The 11834-nt window shown below is 40.5% G+C and overlaps 1 protein-coding gene across 21 annotated transcripts in view; it reads right to left on the bottom strand.

Moving 5' to 3' along the window:
- Nucleotides 1-4082: 4082 nt before the first annotated feature.
- The window catches only part of LOC101160251 (plectin), a 91430-nt gene continuing 83678 nt past the window's right edge, over nt 4083-11834 (bottom strand). For all 21 annotated transcript variants that reach the window (XM_023959981.1, XM_011481030.3, XM_020707201.2 and 18 more), the window contains one exon: nt 4083-11821. In XM_023959981.1, coding sequence (XP_023815749.1) covers nt 5621-11821 — 6201 coding nt within the window. In that variant the 3' untranslated portion in view covers nt 4083-5620. The remainder of the gene's footprint in view (nt 11822-11834) is intronic.

The following is an 11834-nucleotide window of genomic DNA, read 5'->3' as shown; positions in this document are numbered from 1 at the left end:
CAGTCATTTTTTTGTGTTCTGTCACCTGTCCCTGTCTGGATTCGTCTTATTGCAGTTAGGGTGGAGAAGTGCAGTGACTCAATAAAATTGTTCTTTCTCAGACAGTAAAAACCTTTCTGCAGAAGTGCAAAAAGAAAGAAGCACACCCATTTTAACAGTTAACCTCGATCTCAACTACACCCCTATACAATTTAGAGATTGTGTCCGTCTTTCTTCCTAAACCAACAATGTTGACACAACATGCCTAAGCACAGACAGCCAGAACCACCCACATTTCTCAGATAGAGAATGTTTTGGTTACGGCAGCAAAGCTGATTTCTAACACCGTGCAGTGCTATGACACATTCCAAAATTCACAGGGTGTAAAAACAGGTGCAGTTTTGTTTCAAACTGATCGTATAAGATGCGAAAAGAATCCTATAGTACCAGCATTTGCCAATAAAAGTCTATGACATAATCTGCCTTTCCGTTCTTTCATTAACACTATTAAACTTGCCAGATCTGCTAAAGATGGTGATATTTCATAGTTGCCTTTAGGAAATACCTCTGAACTCCTGGCAGGAGAAACACCTGACACATGAATCCTCTTCTTACTGATTAAAAACAAATAGAAAGGTGATTGGCTCAGTTGGCTGCATGCAGGACAAGTGCATTGGAAACCAGGGTTCAATTCCCAGGGGGCGCAATGAGCTGAATTCAGTCCCTTCATGCTACTCCTGTCTAACTATGTAGCCACAAGGGGGCATGGGGCCTGGCTTCCCTGTGCCAGTGCCCAGCCTGAAATACAGAGTTGTGTCAGGCAGGGCCAATCTGGGTTTACTCTCTTTGAAAGTCATGTTGGTATGGCTAGGCTGCATGAAATGTTTTTAAGTGAATGAAGGAAATGCATTAATGGAGAAATTAATAGAAAAGTTTCTTATTTTTTAATAGGCTCCAACAGTTTTACTGCTAACAGCGGTAAGAAAAAAAACATTAAGGTGTTGGAATTCTTGGAAAGTCGTGTCAACTTTGTTAAGTTTAGTTTAGATTAGACTGTCATTTTGAATCAACAGTAAGAGAGGATTACTTTCATTTTTGTTTTCTGCAAATCATTTATGACTTAAACCTCTGGGGGGAGGAAACATGTGAAGACAGTTGTGGTTATTCAAATTGTTCAATGGAATTCATGCCAGTCTCTCCTTTTGTCAGCTGTACATGCTGGGACCAGCATAAAAAGTGTGTATTAACAGCACATTGATGCCACAGGAGAGGAGTGTCCACATACATCTAAAGACCCTGAAACCGTTTTTTTTTTCTTTTTCTTCATTTAAGGTCACGGAGTTACCTGCAAATCAACATCCTTAACCCTTCTTGTGCTTGTTCTTCCTACCATGACAAAGGTGGATAAAGGTGGAAAGATTTCATGTAATCCATGGACACCAGTGAAGTTCACAAATCATTGAAGAAAAAAGGTTCAACGCACTGTCTAGTGGGTCTAGATGACCCAACTCCCAATGGTAAAGTGCCTAGGATAGCACAAGGGTTACAGAAGAGATAATTGACTCATCACAAATCTTTGGGATCATTGCCCACCACGGGTGTACCCCAGGGCTCTGTTCTGGCGGTCCTTCTTTATCAACCACTCCCCCATTCTCTTAAAAATAAAAAAATGGCTTTGATAAAATCATCAGGTCACCAATGCCTACCTGTGAAAAACCATAGGTAAATGATACTACTTTAAATTAAATAGACGCACCATCCTCGTTTAAAAACTAAATAAGCAGTATCTAATACAGGGGTCGGCAACCTGGGGCACGTGTACCACAGTTGGCGTGAAGGGGGAAGTGGGATTAGAAGAAAATATTAGATCATATAAGATTATTTAACGTTTAGTCCTTTTGTTAAGTATTCATTGGACTGTCATTTTGAATGAATACTAAGAGAGGATTACTTTCATTTTTGATGAGTTTTCTCCAAATCATCTTTAACTGAAACCTCTGGGGGGAGGAAACATGTGAACCATGCGACTTGTTCGCTGTGGCGACCCCTGATGGGAAAAAGCCGAAAGGGAAACAAACTCTCCTCTTGTCAGCTGCACTTGCTGAGACCAGCATAAAAAGTGTGTATTAACAGCACATTGATGCTACGGGAGAGGAGTGTCCAACGCTACTAATGCCTAGGAATTTTTTAATGAAACCCCAACATTCATTTGTTCATTCATTCATCTTCTTATCAGTTTTTCCCTTTTGCGGTCACGGGGCTGCTGGAGCCTATCTCAGCCACGTGTGGGCGAAGGCAGGGGACACTCTGGATAGGTCGCCAGTCTGTCGCAGGGCAACCCCAACATGGTAGTGACAAATGCCATCATTGCTCATCATGATCCTGAGAGTAGTCAGCGCGAAATACTTCTTTAAATTAAATAGACGGACCATCCTTGTTTAAAAACAAAATAAGTCCCAGAGCAGCTTTACCATGCAGCCCACATAATATTACAAATAGAATTTGACATCGTTTTTTTCCTGCTTTTCAGCAAAAGGGACTCGACTGCAACTTGCATTATTACTTCTGGCTGTTGTAAAACTTCAGCCATAAACACAGCTATACTAAACTGTGGAGTCAGACAGGTGTGTCAATATCGCCCTCTACTGAGCAAACTAATGTAGCTCCTCAAACACAATTATTGGAATCAGCTTACATCTTTTTTATCAAGGTTTTAGATTCATGTTTGAAATTCACAAATTGAAATCAGGCTGCCTATAAAAGGTAAGAGCAAAAACTTTTCCTGAGTTTTTTTTTTTTAGATGTATGAGAAGATCATTTATCTTGAACAGTTAAAGGCTTCTCAACTTTTATAAAAGCCTGAACAACAAATGAATAACTATAACTGAATTAAAGACATGTTCATGTTTAATGAAGTCTACTAAAGTTTAATACAGTGTGCTCTTCACCATCATACTCCACAATCACTATATGATCACACTAACACACACACACACCAAATATTTATCACCTGAGATCAATCCATAGAAAACCAACGATTTTAACCCCAAATAAATAATTAATCATCTAGATTCTAGAACCATGATTCTCTCATATTTTGTATTAGTTGGTTCAGTGCCGAAACCTCTATACTAGATTGAAGACAAGCTATTGATATTTTATTCAAAAACACAACTGGACAGACTGGACTCTCAGCAATGGCCTTAAAGAAATAGAAAAGGACTTCTTGATGGAACTGAAGAGCGATATTCTACATGACAGGGTGTTGGAACTGTTTTTGAGGAAAGACAGGAGGATGGATTTTGTCTTCTAATAATCCGATGTTTTGATTAGTGAAATGAGAAATACAATATATCTGTATAATAGATCTCTCTTATCGAAACCATTTCAATTTTTCGGCCCAAAACACAAACTTTCTGCAAGCTCTTATGATCAAAGCTGGTGTTGTAAAGTGTTGTCTGTACTTTCAGGATATGGTTTGTCTATAACAATTAGTTTGATAAAAGTTTCATAGAATGTGTTCATATTTTCTTAATTACCCCAATACCATTTTTTTTGTAAATAATTACATTTTTAAGTAAACATTTTTAATGGGGTTTAATGGTTAACACAAAGGAAACATCACATTGGGATTTCAGTGCTTTTTAATATGTGGTATTAATCATATAAAAAACTGCATTTGTTTTAAACAAAAATTTAAATGAAGAAAAACTTTATAAACTTCTTTGATGGCATCATTATTAAAGTTTAAACAAGTCTTTTAGTAAAATAGCATCTAGTGATATTTCAATGACAAGAAATATCCAGTCAATAGCTTTTCTCTTGAAGAAACAGGTTATTGATGCCAGAAGTAATGGAAATAGCACCAAGTGCATTTGCAAGTGGGTATTGAATGTTGAGTTGGGAAAAGGTCAAGTCAATATGCCCCTCCCACTTCAGGCGTCATCCTACTTGTGACATCAGAGATTATCCATCCAGTATATGACATCTATGTGCCTACATGTATTACATGCCTGGTCTGAATAAACTAGGCACTAAGGTCATTTTTTTAAAACCATGTGGGATTTCTTTTCTCCCGAAGTTAAAAAACGAACAAACAAAAAAACATTTTCATTTTTGTGTTTATTTACATAGCATAGGTGTTACAGTAAAATTTCGTATAAGCCTTTTATAATAAATACACCATTTTGAACATTCTTGATAACCCTCATTTAAATACATCCTTCAAACCTTTTAAAAATATAATCAAAAACAAATTCAACAGATATTCCTGTTTACTCTTGTTTCATTTGTCTAATAACAAATCATGCAAAAGCAGATATGAAGAGTATGAAAACAATATATAGATCAAATGTGTTTTAAAAAAAAAAGCTTAAAGTGAAAAATAAGTAAATGTAGTTTAAAATACAAATACTGGGTATGGTGCAAAGCTAGATCTTTCTCAAAGTAACATCATGGCCTTTAGTAACAAATTTATACAGTTGTTAATAAAGAATTGCAAGCCACTTGTTCATGAAAAAAACTTGAAAGATGTAAATGTTAGCTGGTAAATATTTAAACTGCATATTGGAGCCTTGGTTACCATATGTGTAAGTCTATAGTTAACCTGTGACATACTATAGATACTGCTGCTTTTCTATTCATGGTTCTGTCAGTACACTCTGGAGAGTGTGACGGGGTGGTCTGCAGGCCCCTTTCAAACACGATGGGTTTGACCCCTCAAACCATCTGCCATCTTCAGTAAAACATTAAAAAAATGATTAGAACTTGTGTTTCAGTGCTTCAGAGAATTAGTGATTGTATCGACAAAGTTTGAACTACCACCCTGTGCTTCTGGTAGACATGTAAGCAGAGTGCTGCAGATGTTGAAAATGTTTAATCGATTTCTGAAACAAAACTTTACATAAAAGAAAAATCTGTATACCCCTACATTTGCACTAAATGAATCAAGCTAAAAGTCGTCCCATTTTGTCTTTTTACTGCTCACATATTCCATTTTATCAGGGACATATTTCTATTAGTCTTTCAAATCCAAAGTAATCCGAAGGCCTTTGCCTCAGACTCCAATTTGGGTAAGATGGATCTTTATTCATTTCCTATGGAGGATACTGTTCTGATGACATGTGATAGGACAGAGTAATCGGGGTAAGGAGCACTTGTGCATGTGGCAGTGAAGCCCACAAAGAACATATGTTGAAGCTTGGCTTTTCAAGAGTAGATACCTCTTTGCTATACTCAGTATATTCTGCTTTGCAGAGTGTTCCATTTATTTTCTCAGTTTTCAGTAATATATTCATACAGATGTTTTAATTCAGCATGTTCATCCAACTTTGTTTTATTAATGGCCTACAATTGTGTTTTTGGAAAAGTACTTTTCTTTAGGTCAGTTATGGAAATTGTGATTGATGGTTGGAATAAATTGCTGTGGATTTTCATTAATTCTCAGTGTTCACAACCAAGTAGCTGGTAGGACAGCATGAATCAACTGAAAGTAAATGCACAATAAATAAAACTACTCAATTTGTAGAAAAAGTAAATATTTAAAGTCATGTAACAACCTCATGCAAAGCAGAATAAAGGCTGTCTTTATTCTAGAGTATTAGGCATCTGGTGAACATTTAAAGCAGATTCAACCTGCAGTTTAGTATCGCCGGCTGTAACTTGGTGAACCATAGGAGGAAGACGAGAAGGTTGATGTAAAACCAGACCCTGTGGCATCAAAGCTGCCTCTTCTGGAGCCGGACCTAGAACCTGTTCTTGAACCAGAGCGTGATCCAGTAGCAGAACCAGACCCACTAATACTATAGGGACTGTAAAGGCCTTTACTTGACTGAGAGGATGCTTCAAGTAGTCGCAGCCCAGTTCCCTCTTCTGTCATGCTTCTTTCCAAAGCGTCCTTGTAAGAGATCTTCAGCTTGGTTTTAGGGCATGTGAGGTATTTTGAGTATGCGCTAACATCTCTCAACTTCTGTGCTGTTCTCGCATCTAACATACCCTTTCTCACAGCCTCATCTATAGAAACTCGGCCTGTAACCTCGGGTTCTATTAACCCACCCGTGAGATACTGGACCTCCAGAAACCGCTGACCGGCCTCATAGTAAAGCCATCCTTTTTTTAGAGCTTGAGCTGCTGACATTTTGGTTTTAGTTCTAGGGTCTTCGAATCCGATATATGCCTTCTGAGCTAAACTGATGCGATCCACCATAATTTTATCCACAAGCCCCTTGTTCATTGCATCTGCAATTGTGAATCTCTCGCCTGTGTGGGGGTCAATGATGCCTCCTGTGCAAGCTTGAGATTCCAGCAACCTTTGGCCTGTTATGTTGTCAACAAGGTTTCTGTGAATGGCCTCTGTGACCGACACCTTCTCCAGTGTTTCTGTGTCTAGAATTCCAGCTATAGGGCCAGTTTCCTCCGTTGGATCATTCCAAGTGGTTGCTGGTGTTTTTATGGAAGGTACTGGGCTCATGGGGTAAGAGGAAGAGGAGCCAAATGAGGATGACCTAGATCTGCTACCACTCATGTTTCCTGACAGCATGTCTGCAAACTCTGTGATAGACAGCAGTCCTGCTCTGTACTGATCTAGGGCCGATTTGTCAATGAGGGCTCTTGTGATCGCATCATCAATGTCATACTGCCGACCTGACCTTCTGTCAATGATCATAGACTTTACAGCCCCATCAGAGGAGGTGGTAGTAATCTCCTCCCATTCACATTCCTGCTCTGATAGCTCCAGGTAAGTCTGCTGGTCAATCAGCCCCTTCTGATACGCCTCATAGACAGACATCTCTTTGCCGGACTCTGGGTCAACAATGACAACCCTTCGTTTCCGAACTGATGACTTTGATGATGTCTTCCTTTCACGTTTCTTTTCTTTCAACAGCAGAAGACGCAAGCCAGTCTCTGGATCTGTCCAACATCTATCAATCAGCTGCAGATAGGTGAGATTTTCCTCAGTGTTAGGATCAAAGAAGCCCTTTGTGTCATCAGAGGGGTCAGTCAGGATTGCATTTATTTCTTCATCGAAGAGGCCACGCTCATATGCTGCTTCAACAGGCAGACGGTGACTCTCCTCTGGATCAATTATGCCACCGGTGGCAATTTGAGCCTCAAGCAAACGAATCCCATGGTCTTTCAGAATGAATCCTTTTTTCATAGCCTGGAAGAGAGAAATTATTTTACCAGAGTAAGGATCCTTGTAACCGGTGACAGCCCGTTCAGCTGACAGGAGTTTTTCTTTAAACTCTGGACCAACAACTCCCATTTTGACTGCGTCGGCAACATTTAGTTTAAGGTTTTTGATTGGGTCAATCACATAGCCTGTTGCAGCTTGAGCCTCGAGGAGCTCAAATGCTGTTCCTGGTCTGATCATGTTTTTCTTCATGGCTTGATAAATGGACAGACGATCTTTACTGGACTCCACAAACACACCAGCAATGCAGCTTGTGCCCTCAAGAAATGTCTTAACGTCCCTGCTGACCTCTTCGACTGTGATATTTCCCTCAGTAAGGTCATTGTACGTCTTTTGGCTGATGATCTGTGATCGGAGCAATTCCTCCACAGTAATTTGTTTTCGAAGACCCTTAAAAAGAAGCCTTCTGCCTGCCAGAGACAGTAAACATAAACCACTGTCTTTATCCACTCTGCATCTTTTCAACAGTTGTGCATAGGACTGTTTCTCATCGGAAGTTGGATCGGTGTAACCTCGAACATCTGCAGTGGGTTCAGATATCCTGTCAAGGGTTTCCTTATTGATGTAACCACGCTGCATAGCCACATCTGTGGGAAGGCGAAAGTAGTATTCTGGATCAATTAACCCGCCAGTGGCGAGCTGGGCTTCCAGAAGTCTTAAGGCAAAGTCCTCAGGAATCAGGTCTTTTTTCATTGCTTGGAACAGAGAAATCACTTTTCCACTGTAAGGATCCTTGTAACCTGTAACAGCTCTCTCTGCGGAGAGTAGTTTGTCGTGGAGTTCAGGACCCACAAGTCCCTTTCGCACAGCTTCATCAACGGTGAGAAGCTCATCTTTTACTGGGTCAATGATGAATCCTGTTGCTGCTTGAGCCTCAAGAAGTTGTAATGCAACTTCAGGCTTAATCTGTCCTTTTTTCAAAGCCTGGTAAATGCTGATTTTTGGAGGGCTGTCTGACAAAATTCCCGCTATACAACCTGTGCCAAAAAGATACTGCTTTACTGATGGCATGTCCATCAACTCACGAATAGTCATCTTTTCTTGCTTCAGCAAGTTGTAAGTCTGTAAATCAATAATCCGAGCACTGTACAACTCCTCAATAGTAATTCTTCTTCTTATGACATCACATGTCATGCTCTGTTCTGACTGTAGACTTTCCCTTTGTTCAATGATTTCGATTATAATGATCAACATTCTCTCTTTTGTAATTTGCCCCAGCCGATACTGCTCCAAGAGACGAAGCCTCTCATCTTCTGGAAGAAGATTGGAGTTCATGATCTCCCAAACAGTCATATTTTTTCCTGCAAACCTTTGAAGTGGAATCTCAATTTGGGTGTTAGCTAGATCCTTTTGGGCATGCTCCTCTGTAAACTGATATGATTTCTCTTCATGAGCTGGAGCTTCGGCCTTTGACAGGGGCAGGTAACACAGACCGGTGTTTGGATCTCTTCTGCATTTTTCTAGCAACTGCTTGTAAGTAGCCCTTTGAAGAGTGTTGGGATCGGTGAATCCCTTAACATCACCAGATGGTTCAATGAATGATTTGCACATTTGTTTGCTGAAATTGCCTCGCTGTATGGCCACATCACTGGGAACGCGATGGCTGCTAACTGGATCAATAATACCGCCTGTTGTAAATTGGGCTTCGAGGAGAGGAATCGCATGCTCTCTCAACACAAGCTCTTTCTTCATGGCCTGGAATAGAGAAATCGTATTGCCAGTGTATGGATCTTTGTATCCAGTCACAGCTTTTTCAGCTGCTAGGAGCTTCTCATGAAGTTCTGGACCAACAACTCCAGCTTTTACAGCATCGTCCACAGAGTGCTTCATGTTTGTGAATGGATCCGTTATATAACCAGAACCAGCTTGGGCCTCAAGAAGGGCTAGCCCAGTGTTATGTTGCAAAATTTTCTTTTTCATTGCTTGGTATATGCTTAACTTTTCATCTGAACCTTCCATTGTTATCCCATCAACGCGATCAGTGCCTTGCAAATACTTTCTAACTTTGTCAGTTTGACCAACCTCTTTTGGTGTGACGTTACCCTGCTGAAGCTGATCAAATGTAGTTTTATCAATGATCTTGGCCTCAAACAATGAGGTTGCAGTGACAGGTCCCCTAAGACCTTCAAAGCAGGGTTCTTTATGTGTCTTGTCTTCTTTTTCAACCACCATTGTTACCACAATCTTGATGAGCTTCTCAATTGTTACTTGTCCTATTCTGTACTGGCGGATGAGTTCTATTCTTTGCTCTTCAGTTATGTATTCAGAATGGATGATCTCCCAAATTGTGACTTTTCTGCCCTTGAAGGGCCCATGCTCCAGCTCCATGGTTGTGTGGTTTAAAGCTTCCTTTGTCTTTGCCTCTGTAATCTGTCGATCTTCGTTTGGCTTTTGGGCCTTCTTTGAGAGGGGAAACAATGGGAGTCCAGTGTCTTTATCAGTGACACATTTTTCAATAAGCTCTGCATAGGTAGCAGCCTCCTGTGAATTTGGATCATTAAAGACTTTATTTTCGTCTGTGTTTTTGTTCAAGATCTTGCAGATTTCCTCATCAAAATATCCACGCTTGCAAGCAACCTCATGTGGGATACGATAGCTTTTAACTGGGTCAATAATTCCACCTGTTGAAAGCTGGGCTTCAAGTAGACGGATTCCATGGTCTTTTTTCACAAGGCCTTTGTTCATTGCCTCATATAGAGACACTTTTTTCCCTGTATATGGATCTCTGTAGCCACTGACCGCTCTCTCTGCTGACAGAAGACATTCATGCAGCTCTGGACCAACAAGGCCTGACTTGACAGCTTCATCAACAGGAACTCTTTCATTTTTAACAGGATCGATCATAAAACCTGTCGCTGCTTGAGCTTCAAGAAGATTCACAGCGGTTTCTGGCAGAATGACTTCTTCTTTCATGGCTTGATAGAAAGGAATTTTTTCATTAGTCAGTTCATTCAGCAGACCAGCAATACTGGGTGATCCGTGGAGGGCTTTTCTTACAGCTTCCATTTCAGAAACCTCTTTGACTGAGATCTTTCCGTTGCTCAATTTGTTGAACAAGTCTTTATTTATGACTTTAGAATCCAGCAGTTCATTGGCAGGGACAGGAGCTCTCAAACCACTGAACACATTCCCACTGCTCTTTTCTTTGTCCTCCACAACGGTGATGACAATCTTGATGATCTTTTCCACTGTGATCTTGCCAGTCTTGTACTGACGAAGGAGTTCTCTTCTTTGATCCTCAGTGAAATATTCAGAATTTATGACTTCCCAGATGGTGACAGTTTTTCCTTTAAATTTTCCAAATGGAACATCAACTTTGGATTTGCTAAACACCTCTTTAGTCTCCACATCTGTATATGTTTGCTCAACGTGAGCAGCCTTCTCAGGTATAGGTAATATCCAAAGACCAGTTTCTGCATCTTTGGTGCACTTCTCCAACAACTGCTTGTAAGTAAGTTTCTCCTGACTGCTAGGGTCAATGAATTGTTTCAATTCTTCACCAGGATCATTGAGTTTTTTGTTTAAGTCTTCATCAAACTGACCCTGCTTGTATGCCATCGGAAGTTGCACTCGGTGACTGTTGATGGGGTCAACTATACCTCCAGTTGCAAGCTGCACATCAAGAAATTTCATGGCCTGCTCCTTCTCAATGAGTTCCTTCTTCATGGCCTCATACAGTGAGATTTTGGCACCAGTGTATGGATCTTTAAAGCCTGTGGCTGCTCGTTCTGCAGACAGCATTCTGTCATGAAGCTCAGGGCCTATGACCTCTTCCTTAACAGCCTCATCTACAGAGAGAAGTGTATTTTTTACAGGATTGACGATAAAGCCCACTGCTGCCTGGGCTTCCAGAAGCAATGCAGCTGCACTGGGAGAAATCTTTTTTTCTTTCATGGCCTGATAGACACTCATTTTCTCTTTAGATGGAGTCAAGACACCCCCAACACAGCCCTGGCCCTTAAGACATGATCTGACCTTCTCAGTGTTTTCAAGGTCTGAGATGGAGACTTTGCCCTTTTTCAATTTGTCCATATCTTTCTTCGTCAGAACACCAATGTCAAAAAGTCTTTCAGCAGGAACTTTCTCTCTAATGCCATTAAATGCCAAAGCTGATTCTCCATCCTTCTTCATTCCATCCACTTCAACAGAACCATTTAAAAATTTCTTTGTTGTTCCTACCATTGTCATAGCAACAAGTTGCTCCTCGGGGACTTTTTCAGTCTGGACTTCCATTTCCCTGGTTTTAAAGGCTCCTTGTTTTGAAGCAACCTCAAAATTCAGAAGTTTCTCTCTCAGTTTTTTGTTCTCCTCTTCCAAGAGTTTTTCTTGTTCAAGCCTCTTCCTCTCTAGCTCCTCCATTTCTTTTTGCTTTGTCTCCATCTCAGCCTGCGCCTCCTTCTGTTTCCTCAATGCTTCATCCATTTTGTCCTGAAGTTTCTTCTTTTCCGTCTCCATTACCTTTTGTTGATGCCCCTGTTCTTCTTTAAGAGCTTTGGCCTTTTTCACCTCCTCCTCAAGCTGCTTCTCAAGCTTGTTTTTCTCATCTTCTACTGCCTTCTCTCTTTTTAGTAGAAGCTCTTTGTCAGTGAGGAAAGACTGTTTCAGGATGGCTTTCTGTTGCTCAATCTGCTGCTGTTGATCGGTCACCATCTGTTAAAGGAAA

This window comes from Oryzias latipes, chromosome 11 (genome assembly GCF_002234675.1).
Source record: "Oryzias latipes chromosome 11, ASM223467v1".
In the NCBI taxonomy this organism is placed as follows: Eukaryota; Metazoa; Chordata; class Actinopteri; order Beloniformes; family Adrianichthyidae; genus Oryzias; species Oryzias latipes.
Note: the sequence above shows the minus strand (reverse complement) of the source record. Positions and strands in the feature narration are given on the sequence as shown.